This window comes from Sarcophilus harrisii, chromosome 4 (genome assembly GCF_902635505.1).
Source record: "Sarcophilus harrisii chromosome 4, mSarHar1.11, whole genome shotgun sequence".
NCBI lineage: Eukaryota > Metazoa > Chordata > Mammalia > Dasyuromorphia > Dasyuridae > Sarcophilus > Sarcophilus harrisii.
In genome coordinates, this window is record NC_045429.1 from 14,690,518 (window position 1) to 14,710,008 (window position 19,491).

General features: G+C 43.1%; 1 protein-coding gene across 4 annotated transcripts in view; it reads right to left on the reverse strand.

The window, feature by feature from the left end:
- Nucleotides 1–9,083: 9,083 nt before the first annotated feature.
- PATJ (PATJ crumbs cell polarity complex component) overlaps nt 9,084–19,491 on the reverse strand; it is a 329,924-nt gene continuing 319,516 nt past the window's right edge. For 2 of the 4 annotated variants that reach the window (XM_031969002.1, XM_031969004.1), the window contains 6 exons: nt 19,096–19,133; nt 15,941–16,063; nt 15,093–15,197; nt 13,606–13,712; nt 11,773–11,896; nt 9,084–11,253 (listed from right to left, as the gene is read on the reverse strand). In XM_031969002.1, the coding sequence (XP_031824862.1) occupies nt 11,107–11,253; nt 11,773–11,896; nt 13,606–13,712; nt 15,093–15,197; nt 15,941–16,063; nt 19,096–19,133 (644 nt within the window). In that variant the 3' untranslated portion in view covers nt 9,084–11,106. Of the gene's footprint in view, nt 11,254–11,772; nt 11,897–13,605; nt 13,713–15,092; nt 15,198–15,940; nt 16,064–19,095; nt 19,137–19,491 lie in introns of all 4 variants that reach the window. The other 2 variants (XM_031969001.1, XM_031969003.1) reach the window with 1 other exon arrangement.

Below are 19,491 nucleotides of genomic sequence, written 5' to 3' on the forward strand. Positions count from 1 at the left end.
AAGCCCTCATGCCAGAGGCGCTAGTCCTCCCTGAACTCCCCATTATTGTGGGAAATGGCTGCCCTTCAGGAAATTAGCAGAAACATGAAACTGAATGATCCTAGATTCTATCTCCCCACAAAGTGACCTGCTGCCCTTTGGGAGAGGATCTGATAAAAGTAGCTAAAACTTTGGGTTCATGTGCATCCACATTCAGTACTAGGGAAACTGCCCCCCAAAGGAAGTTAGGCTTTTTTTTCTCATGCTATCTTACCCTAGCTAGAATTCTGAGGAAAATCTCTACAGGAAAAAAATAGCTTTTTAATAAAGTTTTCCCAAAAGTGAATAACATTCAGGAGAATCAGATAGAGGAGAGCTATTTTTTTCTCTACTTTAATGAAATGTTTAAGATGTAAGACTCATAAGCACATTAATAAATACTTAAAACATGAAATAGCAAGTCATCACCTATAAACTTGTCCTGGTAGAGAAAATGTCTGCTCAATACTGTAAATTTACCTCCTTTTGTGTATTATTTGAGCAACTCACAAGTCCAGATGTTCTGGTCAGACATAGCATTGCTTGGGCTTTTTTAGTCTGTCCAGGTGCGGGTGGACACATCTTCCTCCTCCGAGAAACTATGGAAATCACTTCTTGCCGGGCAACTAGTCGTCTGCCGATCTCTCAGGATCCCGAGCTTGCCAAGAATATTCATTTCTCAGGATCTCTGTTCAGTCAACTAATCAATCAAATGTATTAAGCACCTACTGTGTGCTCGGTACTATGGTAGGTTCTAAGCATTCAAAGATGAAAATGAAAGCCCATGATCTCAAAGAACTCTTTTTTATCTATGGAGATAATATGTACTTATCTAAATAGATACAATGAGACACAGGGAACTTTTTGGGCAGAGAAAGAGACATCAACAGCTGAGAGAACTAGGAAAGGCTTAATGTAGAAGGGGGGTCTTGAACTGACTTGAAAGGAAAATAAAAACTTCAAGAGATGGAGAAGAGAGGAGTTCATTCCAGTTCAACAACCTAGGCTTGGGAAAAGAAACATAAAAAGAATAAGACAATAAGGAAATTGAGGTCTGGTCTCCTGCTTGTCTAAATGTATGCTGTTGTTGCCGTGTGTGTGTGTGTGTGTGTGTGTGTGGTTGTCACTGATGTGGTCGTTGGAGGGGGAGAGAAATTCCCTCCCCTGTGTTATTGGCTATAAAATAACAAAGAGGCTGCCTCAAAAAAGCCTGGAAAGCAGCTCCCCTTGGTCCTTCAAGTCCAGGGTAGGTGACTCTTCCTGGCTCATTACCCCATCTCACTGATGGAGCTCCTGCTATCAGTGACACCAAGCTGCCACCCCAGAAGTATCAGCACTGCGCTCCTTGGCTCTAATATATCCAACTTGTTTTATTCTCTCCAGTTTTCCATTCAGCTTGACCCAGCCCAGCCCTTAGAGTCATTTCTTTCAGGAGCATCCATTTGTTACCTTTTCTCTGGTAGGCTGACAGGGTATATATAGTATAGCAACCCGGGGTGGGGGGGGGGGTGGGGAAGGGAGAGAGAGGAGAGAGAGAGAGAGAGGAGAGAGAGAGAGAGAGAGAGAGAGAGAGAGAGAGAGAGAGAGAGAGAGAGAGACACACATAAACATAAAGAGAGACAGAGACAGAAAGACACACACAAAGACAGAGACAGAGAGACAGAATCAGACAGAGATAGATAAAGAGACAGAACAGCTGAAGACAATTGAAGAGAGGCTGAGGCTCTGGGAGGCTGGTGCCTTTGAAGCTCCCTTTCCCCTGTCCTGACTATTTAGCCAAAGGTTCCCCCTAACTGCATGGTTGAACCAGAACCAGTCATAGAAACCAGTTCCAGGGTGTCCAGTGTGCCCCAAAGCGTCTCCCTTGCACTATCACTACTCTTTGAGAGACGGGCTCCCCAGCGTCTTCCACGTGGGGGGAAGCACAGACATGTTCCATATCATGTTCCAGTTTGTTAAAGATGGAGAAGAGGGACCATCAGCTCCCTGCCGGGAGCTGGCTGACGGCACCCACGGGCAGCCCTGGGGAAAGCCAAGAACCCAGCTTCCTTCTCACTGCATCCCTCTGCTGGGGCTGCGGAGTCTGGGCTGAGAAAGCCCTGGACAAGCCTGGGACAAACAGCAGGCGGCCGGGAACCCCTTTTGTTCCTTCTCCTCCAGGGACCCAGAACAAGGAGCTCCCATCATAAGCGGTGCCGGGAATCATTACAAGCTGCTTGGATTCTCCCTCAAAACCTGCTCTGATCCAGGATGAAACCTGCATCCCGTCCATCCCGCCACCATGGCTTACTATGAAACCCTGGTGTCAGCCATTGAACTCAAACCTCACACCCCAGCATCTCTACCTGCCCTCTCAAGGGAGTGCAAGTCTCCCTGGGGAGCCTCCTGAACCAGCATGTACAGCACGGCACGTACAGCCCAGCACTGCCTGCTGCCATCCCCACTGAAGTTCATCCAGCTGTTTACTCCCTCCCTTGGGATTCTGGACTCTCCATTCTGGCAGGAAACTCGGGGTATTCAGTGTGAAACATGCCTGAGAATCCCTAACGTAGTCATGGGGATGAAATAGCATTTTTAGGACTTCAAGGTTTGTTTTGTTACCTCCTCTGATCCTCACAATAACTTGGTAAGGGAGGTGCTGTTATTATCTCCATTTTACAGATGAGGAAACTGATGCTCAGGGAGACTTAAGTGACTTGCCTAGGGTATATAATAATTGGGAATAAGCGTCTTTGAACTAATTTTCTGATTTCCTGATATCAAGCACTTGCTCCACCATTGCACTATAACACACTCAGCCAGTGGTCATCCAGTTGTTGCCCAAAGACTTCCACCCAGGCTCCGACTTGGTTGCTCTCTTGTGGACACTCTGGCCATTGGATGTCTCTTAATAACACTTTCTACAATAGCTTACATTTTAGACTGCCCAAGTTTTTCCAGCATACGTTACGTGCTTTATCACTTGAATTCACTCAAGTCAGCCAGGTGCTTGTTTGTCACTACCTCACTTACCCCAGATTTCAATTTCCTGTTCGTTATTTCTGTCTGGCACTTAACAGTCTGGAGATTGTTATCCCTCGTCGACAAAACAGAAGCCGATGGGGAGTAGTTCTGCCTTTCTCCAGCATCCACGATCCAAGTCACATCTACCCTCAGTCACCCTGCTGGGATGGATTGGGGCCAATAAAAAGGGAGGTGGCAAGGTGGGGTTTTGGGTTGTTGGTGACATCTGGGGCCAGCCACAGGTCCTGGGGCAATTAGAGTTCCTGATGCTCAAATAGGACCAGATCACTTTAATTTTCATATTTACTTCATAGAATCAGAGATCAAGAACTGGAAGGACCTTAAAGCTTATTGAATCCAAAGCCTTTATTTCACAGATGGGGACACTTATGGATCTCCACCTTTACCATTAATATTGTTTTATTGATAACCTTTAGTTTTGACATTAGACATTTATGAATATGATCAATCCACACCCCCTCTGCCTTATAACAAAGAAAAATCATTGTGACCTGATGACATAAGCAACATACCTTACCCAGAATTCCTTTCTTACCTGCCAAAATAAGGGAATCATCTCTTCTCAGGAGCCAAACTTCATTTGAGCATTCTATTCCTTTAAGCTCCTCTGAGACAGTACTGGTTTCATTTTTGCCTTTGTTCTTAGCATGATTCTGGGCACAGAGTAGACACTTAACAAATACCCGTTGGTTGATTACACTCATAGTGTATATTGTTGTTCTGGTCTTCCCTATTTTACTCATCATCAGATCATAACAGGTTGTGAGTCTCTGAATTCCCCCATCCTTTATTGTTTATTAGAGCACAATATTCTTTATGTTCATATGTCATTATTTGGTCAACCTTTCATCAACTGATAGGCAACTTTTTTTTTAGTTTTTGCTCTGTACCTTCTTCTTGCTCTAGCTTTCTGTAACCCATTTGTCCCTTGATGTGAAGAGCCTGGTCTCTCCCTGAAGGTTTTCTCAGTTCTCTTGGTTCCATTACCTCCGCTTATGAAACTTGGGAAAACCTTCGCACAATATCTACAGGACTTGAGAGCAATTCCTAGTTCAATATGTGTATTTCACAGAGGGAAAAAATGAATTAAAAAGAGAAGCCCCTTAGAAACCTTTCAACAACTATCCATTCATAAAAACAATGATGATAGCAGTGTTCCTGAAAAGCAAGGGAAAATCCCAGGGTTGCCTTATGGTTACAACTGTGAAAGTTTCTCTTCCTGAGCCCCCAGTCCCCTATTCCCAACCTTGGTACTTTTATGTTTTCTGTCATTTACAAGGACAGAGATGTTGCTGCCTCTCCCTACTGATCTTTCTGTCCTCCTCTTCCTCATTCATTGATTTATAAATTCATTTACTTGCTTATTGATGCCATTCATTTGCAGTCTTTATGGACTTTGGAGATCCTTATTCCCATTCCCATAGAGCAGGGTCTTCCCTGGTGCTGATGCTGATGAGTGCTAGAGTTACTCTTGAAGGTCAGTGGCTTTTTCTCTAAAGCGCTTGCCTCCAGCCTCCATTCTGGAGTCTTCTCTCCATTATCAATCACCACTCACAGTTAGTATCTCTCTTATTTATTTATTCATTCATTCGTTCGTTCGTTCGTTTGTTTGTTTGTTTGTTTGTTTTGCTGAAACTGGGGTTAAGTGACTTGCCAGGGTCACACAGCCAATAAGTGTTATTAAGTGTCTGAGACAAGGTTTGAATTCAGGTCCTCCTGACTTCAGGGCTGGTGCTCTATCCACTGCACCACCCAGCTGCCCCTCTCTTATTTATTTATTGATGCCATTCATTTGCAGCCTTTGTGGACTTTGGAGGTCTTTATTCACATGCAGGGTATTGCATGGGGCTGATGCTGACAAGTGCTAGGGTTACCCTTGAAGGTCAGTGGGTTCTTCTCTAATGCACTTGCCTCCAGCCTCCATTCTAGAGTCTTCTCCCCACTATCAAACACTAGTCACAATTAGTGTCTCTCTCATATCATTGACCCTCAATTAATGCCTCAATCTAATTTAATTTACATCAATTAGTCTCTGTAATTTTGCAGTTTTTAGTCTTCATTGTTCATTGTTCTGGTGTTTTTCTTTCCACTTTCATTATCTTAATCACTGTGTCTATTGTTTTCTTTGTCTACTACTCTGAATCAGTTCATAGAATCTTTTGGATGCTTCCCTGTATTTATTAAATTTTCCCTTGTTAGATTCTATCTCCTGGAGGTATTTTTGCATCATAACTGTTATCTCACTATCCTTCTCCACTTCCTGTCCCCTTCAAAGTATTAGAGGCATTAATAAAAACATTAAATGGTCCAGGGTCCCTAGAGCACTCTACTAGAGACTTCCTTCTAAATCTAAGTTCTAAGCTCAGAGTTTTGGCCCATAACAACCTTCAACCCACTAATGGACATTGGGTCTAATCGTTTAGTCAATTAAGAATAAGCCTAACTATGGCGTGGTTGAGAGCACATCTCTATCTTGTTGGCCATGATTGTTTTAGGATCAAAACCTTTTTTTATCAAAAGCTTTGCTTAAACCTATATGCTCACAAGTGAGTCCATTTAATAAATAACTGGAACGAAGGCAGGGTTTCAAGGCATCTCATTTGGGTCCTCCAGCAATATCACGAAAAGATGATGACCACAGCCAGGCAAGTGAGAGCTGTGGATTCTTTCTCCAAAACCTATTTCATCTTGGTCTTCCCCATCGTGCAGATTCAAACCTAGCAGGAGCCCTCGTTGTCTTTCTCCTAGACTAGTGGTGTCCGCCAAACCCTCTTCTACACAACTGCTGAAAACAAGACTCCAAAAACACAGATGTGACCAAATGACTTCTCCATTTCCCACTCCATCCAAATAATTTCAGTGGCTCCCTATTGCTTCTAGGACAAAAATATAAAATATGCATTTTGTGGCATTCTAAGCCCTCTGCCATCTGGCTCCCACCAACCCTTCAGTTTTGTTTCCTATTATTCCCCTACATGTACTCCCCTTTGGAGTCAAACTGTCTTTTCTGCCTTCACAAGATCCATTTTTGATCTCTCTGGCTTTGCACAAATATCTCCTATGGTTAGAATTAACTGTTTCTTCACCTCCACCTTGTGGACTCCCTCCTTTTCTGCAAAGCACTGATCAGGTGCATGTCTTGTACGAAGACTCCCTGGGTTCCTCCATTTATCAGGGCCTTCTCCCTCCTAAAATGATTTTGTATTTTTAAAAAATGGAATGCTGTGATTACAATGACTGTCTTAAGAGAAAAGATGAGAAAAATATTTTTTCACTTTGGTCTACAGAGGTTAAGAAGTTAGTTTTCTTTTTCCTTTTATTTTGCTGAGGCAATTGGAGTCAAGTGACTTGCCCAGGGTCACAGAGCTAGGAACTGTTAAGTATCTGAAGCTGGATTTGAACTCAGATCCTCTTGACTTCAGGGCTGGTACTCTATCCACTGTGCCCTTGTAAGAGGTTAGTTTCACAGAGTTGTTTTTTTCCTCTCATTCCTTTTTATTCTGTTACTTGTTTGCCTCAGTTCCTTCACCGTAAACATTCCAGTATTTTTGCCAAGAAAACTTCAAATAGAGACACAAAGTTGGACACACCTGAACAAGGGGGATGGCTTTCTGGTTAGGAGAAAGGGATATGTTTATAAACAAAGGTAATGGTAAAAAAAAAATATGGATAAAAATTTTTAAAAAACTGCACATAACTTCCCTCCATCTAGTAGAATGTAAACTTGAGGGCAAGGATTGCTCAATTTTTCTTTTTGTATCCTTAGTACCTAGTACAGTTCCTGGCACATAGTAGGTACTTAATAAATCTTTATTGAATTGAATTAGCCATGATTCATTTGGATCCTTGAATTATCAGAACATGAGCTCCTTGAGGGCAGGGGCAATGTATTAGCCCTTTTTTGAATCATCAGTGCTAAACACAAAGCCTGGCACATCATCACTGTTTGATAAATACTTGCTATCTTGATTTATCCTTAGTTGCAGATGAAGAAACTGAGGTTCAGAGTAATAAGTGATTCATGTAGTGAAAAGCAGGATTTGAACCGTGAGCTTCTTGAAACCAAATTTCTTTACCCATTAGATGGCATTGTCTCTTCCATACAAGTTCTTTACTTTTACCAGAAATAAAAATCAAATATACTAGCTTATGTTTGGAAAAATTTCTCTCTCTGTCTTGAAAATTATACCATCTTCCATTCTCCAGTTCTACATCCAGAGCTTCTTCTTCCCTCCTAGAAAGTTCAGCTTAGTTTTCTGAACTCATCAGTAGCTTTGGAATTTTGCTTCCTTTTCCCGTGTATCTCTCAGCAATAAATTCAGGGAAGCTATGGGGAAGACACTGGGTTAGACACCCGGTTTCACTTATAGATGAGCTTCCCTGGGGCTTTGCTGGCAAATACTTTTGAGCAACTGGCCTTCCAAAAACTCACTCCTCACTTAATCTGCAGCATTGACATTTTCTCCATCCTTTTCTTGTCTAGATGATTTAGCAAAATGATAATCATATCTCGATTACCGAGCTGTATAGTATACACTGAAAATTCAATAATTTAATCTCTCAAGCCAATGTGACTCTAATATATCCCCAGGCCGGGGAGTGTTGGTTGATTTGGAGTAGGAGTAGGTTCTTCTATTAATCTAGTTGCTACAAAAAGTAGAGCCTAGAAGGGTAAAGAGGATAGGAAGGACATTGAGTTCATGTCATATAAAGATCAGTTGGGAACGGGGGATGGTTTACCTGGAGATGAGGTCAAGCAGAGGTATGAGAATGATCTTCATGAATTATAAAGGCTTTCATGTGAAAAGAGGATCAGTTGGGAACGGGGGATGGTTTACCTGGAGATGAGGTCAAGCAGAGGTATGAGAATGATCTTCACGAATTATAAAGGCTTTCATGTGAAAAGAGGATTAGATTTTGTTGGCACCTGGAGAAAGTACCAGGAGCAATTGATGGACTTATCAATTTATGTTATTAAAGTGTCAGGAAACAATTCCTAACAAAGAGAACTGTTCCCAACTAATGGAAGCTGCGTAAGGAAGTGAGGGTTGCTCCCTAACTGAATGTCTTCACACAGCCTGAATGGCCACTTGTAGGATGTATTCTGGTGGGAAATCTTCTTATGTTGGATTGAAGTTGTTAGTTTTTGAGATTCCTTCCTAGTCTTAAATTCTGTGACTAGGAATAGGCAATCTCATCAACAAGTACTTGAAAAACAAACACTACTACCAACTTTATTTAACCTTTTGGGTTCAACAAATCTTAATCTTCCAATGTGAGTGTCCATTGCAAAGTCTCATTTCCAAGTGGGAAGCTCAAAGCCTTGTAGACAACTCTCTCTTCCGATTAGCAAACACAATGGAGGAGCACCATGGTCAGAGCCTCTAGCACTAGAATGGAATCATTAAGACCCATATTTATATCCCATCTCAGAGGTGACTCTGGGCAAATCACTTTACCTCTCTAAGACGCAGTTTCCTTATCTGTAAAAGTTGCCTAATAGGAGCAACTATCTCTGGGGATTATTGTGTGGAGGAAATGAGAATATAAAGTGCTTTGAAAACTTGAAAATACATGAGTTATTATTAGATTAAGTAACTTGTGGCTTGGTTAAGCAAATAAAAAACAAATAAAAATTGTGATTATCACTGCTACCTCATTCTTCTCATTTTCTGTTTTAAGGACACGACTCCAACTTGCCCTTTTTTCTTTCTCCTTCTCTCCACCCCTCCCACCTACTTCCTTTCATCTTCCAAGTGAAATATATACACACTGGACACTCCTGCAACTCCTTAGTCAACTAAATCTTTATTTAGAATCTTTGGAAATCATAAAACATTGGATCCAATGATATACATACACATTCAGCAGTTGCATTTCACCGCTTGCTTCCCATGACCCACCTCCCCCAGATCATTATTCTTCTTTAAACAAAAGTCCAAATGGTCTGGCTAAAACCAAAGTGTGGTTTTCTTCCAGAACTTGTCCTTCCTAGGTGAGAAGTACTTTCCCTTACTTCCCTACACACCATTACTAGCTTATTGGAAAGTTGCAATGGATTTTTTTTTTTTTTTTTAATTTTTGGCAGGTACATAACACAGAAAGTGCAAGTTACAAGAAGCAGGAGCCCCACCCATCCCGGACAATGGGACAAGGGCAAAGGGTCTCCTTTCCTTATATTTTCCTTTTACTGGGATACACATAAAAGGAGGAGGATGTGAGTGGAAAGGGATGGAACCCAAGACCCTGCAGTGTCCCAAAGGTGCCTTGGGCAGTCAGTCCATCCTAGTCAGGAGAAAAACTGCCAAGGTCCCATTTTCCAGTGTGATTTCTTCAAGGTGCATATCTAGTTTCAGGCCTGCCCAGCTGCTAGAGGGTCTCTGTGGATCCCGGAGGATCCCGAATTTGTTGCTCTTCATGCAGTGAGCAGTGGGTTCCTAGTAACACTGCGCGGCCAGAAATTCATTAAAAGTTTGAAAAGCAATCAACGCCAAATACCAAAGACATTTCAGACATAAAATTCAGGCACTCTATGCTTTGGAATAGCCATGTAATATTCCAACATGTTAATGCACTTTGTGATTACATAGATTCAAAGAGGATTTTCCATTAAAATCTATCCTTATTAAATAACATTTTAAATTAGAGCCCATAAAATTTGCTTTTTATGACTTTCTGACCATTTACAAAATCGTGTTATGGTTAAATAACGCTAATCACTGACCTCGGTACTTATTCTTTCTAATACACTTATTATAGAGCTTGACAGGCAGCCAAGAGCATCGACAGGCAAGCAGCCTCCCACCTCCCCCCAGCCCTGTGCTAATAACGTACAGGACTAGTTTGAAAGACTTTCCCATTTTTTGTGTTTTTGTTTTTGAATTTGCATTCCGTGGCGTGCAGCTCTCTTGCAATGGAGTAGCCTCTCTGGAGCTAGAAGACTGGAGCAAAGCATGATTGCCCTCCCCTCCCGTCCCCAGCTCACTTATGAAGTCGATTGGTGGCATCATGTATCCCTTGATTCCGGTCCTCACAATCTGCTCAGACAGAATGGCTCACGTGAAGAGAACAGAAAGAATAAGAATTCTGGCCCTGTCCTCCCTAGAAAGGGAAGGCAACTGGGCCCAGCGGCTGACCTGCCACCACCGGATACGGCTCCCTCAGAGCTGTCCAAGGGCTGCAGACTGGAAAGCCCTCTCTCCCAGGATGGGTCGGTGGAAACGTGCTGGTTCCAGGGGAACTCTGGGAACCCCAATATGATTCTTTCTTGTTGACCTTCAGAACATGAATCTGAACTGCTCCAGTGGAACAAAACAGCTTATTTGGGGAAATGGTCTTCTCTCCCAAAGGCGCATCTCAGAAGTGGTCTTCAGAACCCGGCTCAGAAAACAACTGGGGGATGGTTTTCAGAAGATTGTCCGTATCTTTGTCTTCAAGCTCGCAAATTGACTCATTATAACCATCAAAGACTAACTCACAAAGACCAAATTGGAGCCATGTTTCAATAGTAAAGACTTAATGAGAAGAGCACAGATAAAAGTCCCATAGGAGAATTTGCTATTTTATCCTTTAGACTGCTGGTAATTTAATTATACCACAGTTTCCTCCTTGGAAAAAATGATTAGCATTAGTAAATCAAGACAGAGATGATGAGTCACTCCATGTTTGTTTCTGCTTATCGGCCGGGTTCTGACGACGCCATCCATCCTGTGTTTGCAATTCCAGGTGCAGCTGCTAGAAGGGGGATCAGGGATGAGGAGCTGACCATTCAGTAGGGAAGGGAGGAAGACCAGAGTTTATTTCAGTTGGAGAAATTCACCACATCATGAGGGGAGAAAGAGGAAGAGGATGAGGGGAAAAAAGAGAGTGAGAGATGACGATGATGATGATGACGATGGTCAGAGAGGATTTCTCTCTGCAGGGAGAGGAAACGTGCTCTTTTCTGAGCCTAGAGGAGACACTGATCAGACTGAGGACTAATGTTAACTGGTGCTTGGTTTTCATCCCAGCCAGGACTGTGCCTTGGGACGGAGATTCGGTGACTTTGCCGTGGCATGCCGCAGCTCAGGACAGCACAGTCAGGGTCACAGTCCCCCTCTGACGCTTCAGGATGGCCACAGCTTGCTCGTGAGTCACGCCTTCCAGGGCCTCCCCATTGACAGCCAAGATCTGGTCCCCACGCTTCAGCCTCCCATCATCTGCAGCTGCTCCCTACAAACAAGAGGGCACAGTCACCAATCTGGCCAGTTGGAGGGACTCACTCCTCTAGAGCTCCTCACTCTAGCTGGGCTCCATGTGAAAGGACCCTTTCAAAGGCCACCTAAGGAACTCTTTCCATTTCACCTTTCCTTTGGAAAAATACATGTTGTGGCCATTTGTGGGAGTGTAGCAGAGGGGATTCTGAGGGGCTAGATGAGAGTCCCTTCCACTTCTGAAAAATCTGATTTCTTTACCTCTCCCCCCACCCAATACTGATGATGAGGTTCCTCCAGATGTGGTGCTACAGCAGAAAGAACCTAGGTTATGGAGTTGAGGCCTTGGGTTCATATCCTGCCTTTCATGTTTGTGCATCACATTACCCTGCTCCTCAGTTTCCTTAACTGCACAAGGAGGAGTTTGGATCTAAGTTCCTTTCTCTCATGTGCCCAAGGTAAAGCACAATGTTATTCTCCATCTTTTCAAGGCTTTTTTAATTTTTCAAAACCTACACGTGACATAGAAACAAAATACCTTTGCAAATATGGTCTTGACATAAATTGGCAGGTCACCGTGGGGGCTTCCATAACCCCCGACAATACTGAAGCCCAGCCCGTCAGTGCCTTTCTCCAGAGCAATCATCTTCGGCTGAGGAGTTCTGGAAGCAAACGAGAAGAGGAATTAGCAAGGGTTGTCTATGCTCAGAGAACGCATGCCGTGGAAAGGAAGAAGGGAGACCTGAGAGGGACTTTTGCTTTGATGGAAGGATGTAGATTGGACAGAGGCTTTCCCATGAGGGATCAGAGCTTTTGGGACCACCTCTCAAAGCCAATGTCACGGGATATTCAGGCTGGGTTAAACCCATTGAGTAAAAATAGGTTGAGATTCTTCCTAGGTCACCTATGTGAGGCAGGGCAATTTTTCATTTTCAGAAGGTAAATTGAGTCATGAGAGGTAAAATCACCCATCTAAAGTATCACATTGTGGGCTACTAAGCTCAGAAACAGGAATAAAAATATGAGATGATCAGAATCTGTTTGGATTTTTATCACATTAACATTTTTAAATGATTTTTGAAACTTTAAAAATATTTTGTTGTTTTGCATGATTGCACATGTCTAATATGTCTATATAACATATATAACCTGCATAACATAACAAGTATATCCTATTGCTACTGTTTCAGAGAGGAAAGAAGGGAGATCATTTGAAACTTAAAAGAAACTTCCTCCCCCCAACAACAAATATTAAAAATTATTTTTACATGTAATTGGGAATAAAATATTAAATTGTGTTTATTTTTATTTATAAAATATTTTATTTTTATTTTAAACATGAGATACCAAATGAAACAGTTTCCCTGTACACAGTAGAACAAAAAACAAGGATTGCATAGAAATGGTAGATTTCTATTTTGCACGATTTGCTTTTCTTTTTAAGTGTCCTTTCGGTGGATATGAACTGTTCTGTAGTATCTGAGGCAGTGAACAAAATGCTGGGTCTGGAGTCGGGCAGACCTGAGTTCAAATTCAACCTTGGACATTTACTAAATGCGTGACCCCAGGCAGATCACTTACTCTCAGTCTATTTCCTCACCTATAAAATGGGGATAATAGCAGCATCTACCATATAAAGCTGCTGTGAGAAGCAAATGAGACAATATTTATCAAGTGTTTGCAAACGTTGAAGAAATATATAAATGTTAGCTCTTGTGATTATGATCACTATAAAGTGATGTGCCAAAGGTCATGTAGCTCAGAGGCAAGATTTGAACTCATGAGTCCATACTCTTACCCTTGGACCATGAGGAATAAAGCTCATCGGTTTAGGGTACTACTACTATTACTCATAGTAGTTGGTGTTGGGGAGGTGGAGAAACAGACTGAGTGGATACAATTGTCTTGCTGAGACTTCTGGGCTTCAAATTTGGGCCACTGAGGGAAGAGGGGGCTGTTCCTTCCACTAATAACGGCCAATGTTTCTATAGAGCTTTACAATTCATTAAGTACCTTATGTATGTTCCTCTTTTGCAAACTTCTCACTCATCTTGCCAGGCCAGTTGGGGTCATGGGATCAGCATGGAGCTGGAGGGACCTCGGCGGCCGGCAAACCTAGATCCGCTCCCCCTAAGATAAGTCCCAAGACATGGATGTTTACAAAGCTCAAGTGGTCCTGTTCATCTCACTCAGCTAGTCTGCGTCAGAAATGAGCTTTTGAGGCAGCATTTGTTGGCGACAAATCCAGTGCTCTATCAATGGCATCATATGTGTACCTCTATATTCTAGAGCTTGGAAGAATTATAGCCTGGATATTACCCTGAACTTTGCCAGTGTAGATGATCGGTACGGGTCAATCCTGATCACTTACTCTGGGTCTTCTGGGTGATGGTCGCCGTCCAGGGAACCAAGGTAGTAGCTGGCAGACATGCTTTCCAGCTGAGTTGCAATGGCATTGATATTAGTATCAGCTACTACCTACGGAGAACAAGGAAGAAACTGGTGAGTAGAACCTCAAGCTTGAGCTCCACTACGGGACACAGGACCAGGGATGCTCATGGCCCCAACCCCTTGCGTTCATGACTGCCAACCTTTACAGCTCTCCCTTCTCCCTTCTGCCTCGTACATGTCAGCTTCTTTTCAGACTCAGCTTCTCCTACAAGCCTTTTTCCTAGTCAGCCCCCATCCCAGGCTCACTCTTCTATCCTGGATATATTTTCTATGTCCTTTATCTCTCCCCCATTAGAATGTAAACTCTTGAGCTCTGTTTCACATTGATCTGAGGCTTTTAATACCATGGGAAGTACACAGTTGGTGCTTAATAAATATTTAATTCCCATGAGACAAAGCCTCTAGTCTCTTTAGCATGCCATTCACCCTTCTCATGGCTCACTCTAGCTTCTAAACATCCTTTCTAAAATGCAGGACTTAGAACGCAGTCTGACAAACACAGTACAGTCCCTTTATGGAAAGCACATTTCCAACCACTTAAGTAAATCTCCTCTGGAAATATTCTATAGCTGGACAAACTAGACTGGGCCCCAAACAAAAGACTCTCGAAATCTTAGTCTTAAAAAATAACTCCTTTGGTTTGAGCCACAGCCCTCATTTCTTTCACATTAAAGTTATAAGCCGGCAGTTTTGCTTCTTTCTTAGCCTATAAAACTATCGTGCAGTTTCCCATGAAGTGCGTCGATTACAATTGGACTTTGCGGGGTGCCTCGTCGGAACTGACTGCTGCCCCTCAGTTACTGATGGGCTCCATCTTGTAGAAATTGGAAATGTTGAAATAAAAGGAGAGATAATTAACAGCGGCAACGCTTGTGACTTCCCAGTACATTTCCCCCTCTGACAATATCCCGGGGCTACCGAGGCTGATAAATAATTGTCTGCTTTGCTCGATCACGTCTCTGTACCGGGAAGTTAAAGTGTGGGCAACTACTCAGGCTACAGAAAATGAACATTACGCTTCCTCCCTTCTTTTAAAGGCAGAGGAAATTAATACATGGGGCAGCTCAGTCACAGTGTCTGGGCGTGAGGAAAGAACTCATTTCCCATTCCCAGCCAACCTGGGTTAACAAAAGAACATTGGAAGCCAAAAAGCTTGTTGATTTATCACGCGTAGCGAAGGGTAATTTTTCTCTCCTCGTTAGGATTTCGTAAAATCGTGCTCACTGCCTGGATGGGTGGCATTAAGGAATTTCTGAATAAAAATAATAATTTCTTGCTTTTCAGCCGGCATAATTCACGGCGGCGGCTTCCCGGCTGGGCTGTGCCGGTTCCTGCCAGTGATGCTCAATCTTTTCTGAAGGCCACTTATCTACCTATTGCAGCTGCGCGGCCCATTTATCACCGTACCTGCAGAATAATGCGCCCGTAAGCATTCTTGAGTAGATTAACAACATCAGCGTGAGACAGTCCATCCAGAGGTTGCCCGTTAATGCTGACAATCCGGTCCCCAACCTGGAAGGACAAAAGTGGAAAGAAATGACTATCATTAGGGAAAAATTTAATTTGAGGAGAATGCTGGAAATTCTTTGGGAGCTAGTGGCTTTTGTGCTGCTTCTGTGTCCCCTCCCTTGGAGAATATGTGTTCAAGGAAGGAAGAGGAAATTTTATGATTCCAGAGAAGAATATTTTTTTCAGACCCATCAGAGAAATGTCTTAACAGGGCTTAGATTTTATTATTAAGTCGGTGATGTGGAAAAATGACCCAGCACACTGCTTTTGTAAGCTACTAATGAGGAGGCTGCAGACGGACCCCCGCTGATAAGAGTGAGGGGTTCAAATTGGCCGGTCGATAAAACCCTAAATAGTCACGGCTCTATTTTCCTAGCTAAGTAAAGACTGGGTGGTAATAGGCACAATTTCATAAAAATCTTGCTTCTTGTGCTTAAGGAAAAGCGTACGGGGAGAACCCTTTTCATTTAAAAATCAATTTTGAGCTGAATGAGGTATATTAAAAAAGGGCTACAAAGGAATGACCACTTAGGCCTTTCATCGAGGAAACTCTGATCCAAGCAATCCCCTAAGACTCACCCTGTCTGCAGGAGGCCCATGAGTGACTTTGCCTCAGTCTGTGGTTCAAGTGAGGAGGTTACAAGAAGTGGTCGGGGGGCAACGGTCTTGAGCGTCTCTTTTGCTCTGCTCCATCCCGCCGCCATTTTGCATTTTGGGTCCTTCTTGGTACCTTTTTCTTTCCTTACCTTGAGCTTTTGTGTACGTGCTGCAACTCCGCTGGCTTGAATCATGGCGATAAAGATGGGAATATCTCCCAGCGGGCTGCCCTTTCCCCCTGCTATGCTGATCCCCAGGGCATCGTTCAGCTCCTGACAAGAGGGAGAAGAGAGCAGGATCTGTCAAGCCGGCTGTGCCAGGACAAAGCACCGGGCGTGCAGCTTATTGCTGCCACCTCGTTAAGTGCTGCACAGGCGAACATCTATGAGTCTACGTGTCCTTGTTAAAAAAAACTATAAGTAAAAGTTCACAGTTTCTTATAGAACATCAGTTCCTCTTTCCCCTCCGTATACTGAAATGTTTGTGTTTGTTAATGATTACGTTCAAAATACCAAAAAAGACAGAAGAGCAGGAATTGTGTGATGGGCAGATTCATGACCTCGGGATCAAAAATGACTTCTAACACCCAAGACCTTGGCTAAGCCCGAGAACCAGCTGATGGGCAGCACAGAGTGGAGGAACTGAAGACCTTTGGTCAATTGCTGGCAATTCATTTAGGAGTCAATTTCTGGGCCTCGGTTTCCCCATTTGGTAGAACAGAAGCTTCCTGTGGATAAGCATTCTCTCACTTGTGGATTGGTGTCTCCAGGGATAATGCCGTACCTGGCTCCTCAGAGGAACTTAATAAATCCTTGTTGGTTGAAAGAAGCAGAGGAGGGTTGTGGGTAGATCATGAAGCCAGAAAGACCTGGCTTCAAACCCTCCCAAGTATGGAACTCACAGAAAGTCATTTAACCACAATTTTCTTATTTTTAAAAAGAGTGAACTAGACTCAGACCTTTAAGATTCCTTTCAGTTCTTATATTTATTTTTTAAAAATTATTTAAGATTCTCTTCCCTTTCAGCTCCAAGTCGATGACCCTGGGAATAAATAGGCAGGGTGGAAAGAGATCATTTCCCAGGACTTTTTCACTTTGTAGTCCCTCAAAGAGAGAAATCTGCTTATGCTCCCATCACTTCCTGGGCTTGAGGAAATACTCTTAGGGAAGGAAGACACAGGGAACACATGCTGGGCTTCTATCAGAGACCCAACTTGCAACTCTGACTATATGCTTCGATAGATATCTGCCCCAGAGAAAATCAGTGGAGCTTTTTGCACTTCCATGTCCTCTGTAAAAGGAAAGAAGGTCTGTTAGGGGCAGGGTTTTTAATCTGGGCTTCCTAAATTTATTAAAACATATGAGAGAGAGGAAGAGAAGGGGGGGTGGAGAGAGAGAGAGAGAGAGAGAGAGAGAGAGAGAGAGAGAGAGAGAGAAGGGAGAGAGAGAGAGAGGAAGAGAAAGGAGACAGAGAATGTATGCTGAATTTCAATACAGTTTGTTTCTTAGTAATACAATCACCCTTTTCTAAGTATTTAAGACCAAAATTTGGGGAAAGGGTTTTACTGTCCCAGGGATCCTAAACACACAAAAGGGGAATGATCTTGGGACTAGAAGATTTCTCCTGATGAAACTCTGTAGAAACAGGCTTGAAATCTATCCTCAGATGGTTCGTTAAGACAGGCTCTGCACAAATTGTTCTAGTATAATACAAAGAAAATGAAATAAACATACTGATGCAGATGATAGTGTCGGACTTCACATCAGAGAGACCCGAGTTCTAATCCAGACTCAGACACTTACTAGCTGTATGACCTTGGAAAAGACTACCTATGTCTGCCTCAGTCTCTTTGACCATAAAATAGGGACATTCATTAGTAGCACCTACACCCCTGAGCTGTTATGAGGATGAGAAGAGATAATATTGTAAGACGCTTTCCAAACCTTAGCTACTAGTGACCCATTCATTCATTCATTCATTCACTCATTGAAGACCCAAAGCTTGACATTATGGGCAGAAGTTGGAGCAGCCTTCTTTTTCTAGGGACTCAGAACCCATCAGAGGGAATGAGATAAGGAGCAAGGACAATATCAAGGGCATCAGAGCAGGTAAGGACATTTCTAAGACGTGTATATTGGAGCACATCTGGGAAATCTTACTACAATTAGACTTTGAAGTAGGAAGAAATTGGAAAGGGGAAAATGGAGAGGAGAATTTGGATCTTGTCTAACACCTGCATTTTACAGATGAGTAAACTGAGGCTCAGGGAGATAAGCTGTTTTTAGACACGTCATCTGGGCCATAAGTGACAGGCTGTCTGACTTCGAAGTCAAGGTGTCGCCAATGGGCCGTGCTGGACCTGAGCCCAGGTGGAGTCACCCAAAAGCATGGGACACATTGGGAGAATAATGAGGTGACAGTTTGGTTAGCTCAGTTCTCCTTTGGAGACAGCAAAAGAAAAGTCTTGAGAAGAAGCTCAGAAGCAGAGAAGGCCAGAAGTTTGGCTCCTTCAGGAAATTTTGTGGCAAATGAACCATGTGCAGGAAACAAACTCACAATGTAGCCCGCCCAAGCCTTGGTGCCCCAAGCTTTGCCTTGCCCCCGCCCCCCCCCAGCAAACTGCGTTTGCAATCATAGTTCCTCCAATTTTGAATTCAAAAAATTCAGTAGCTGTTTATTCATCATGAATTTGATGCCAGAAAGATAAAAGTTTCGAGAGATGAGCTCCTTCCCCCTCAAAGTGCTTACATTAGTTGAGGGATAAGATGTCAATCCAAATAATGAGAATATAAAATGTTCCAGGAACAGCCAAAAGTGGTCCCAAGTAAAAAGCTTTGGCAGTAGTGAGTTTCCCTTCACCAGATACTTTCAGCAGAGGCTGGCTGACCACTTGTTGGGGCTTATGGAAGGAATTCTCCTTGGAGCACAGGCCAGACTCGATGGCCAGTGAGGTCTCTGCCAACTCTGAGATTCAACTGGCAAGCACTTCTTAGTACTGAAACGCTACCAGGGGCCAAGTGCTCCGGGAATACAAAGACAAAACTGAGACTGTCCCTGTCCTCAAGGACCTTGCATTCTCCCTACGGTATTAACAAAAATAAAACAAAATCCACAGGATGGCGTTGGTAGTTTGATACTGAAAGTCTGAAAGGGAGGTGTAATGCAAGATGTAATGTGAGGTCTGAGGAGGAAGAGGCCATTTCTGACTGGGGGCAGATTCAGAAGAGTTTGGTACCAGAATTGTCCAAGTGCTCCCTTGGACACGAATGAGAGACTTGGAATGGCTGCCGGAGGTCAGACTTACCCTTATGATCTCTACAGTTCTTGGGCCCACATCAGCTCCTGCTAAATAAAGAAGAACAAAGTTAATTTTCTTAACTAGGAGACAGTTCAATGAAGAGATAATAATGTTAAGTGGAACCTGCCTGGTCCCTTTCAAAAGCCAATCTTTAGGTAGCCATTTTTTCTCAACAGTCCAATGCTGTTGTTCAGTCATTTAGTAAGATCTGACTCTTCAAGACTCCCTTTGGGATTTTCTTGGCAAAGATACTTTGCAAAGATATTGCCATTTCCTTCTTCAGCTCATTTTACAGATGAGGAAACTGAGGCAAACAGTGGTTAAGTGACTTGCCCACTAAGTGTCAGATTTGAACTCCTAATTCCAAACTCTGCACTCCAGAGAAGGAATGAGAAAGAGGGA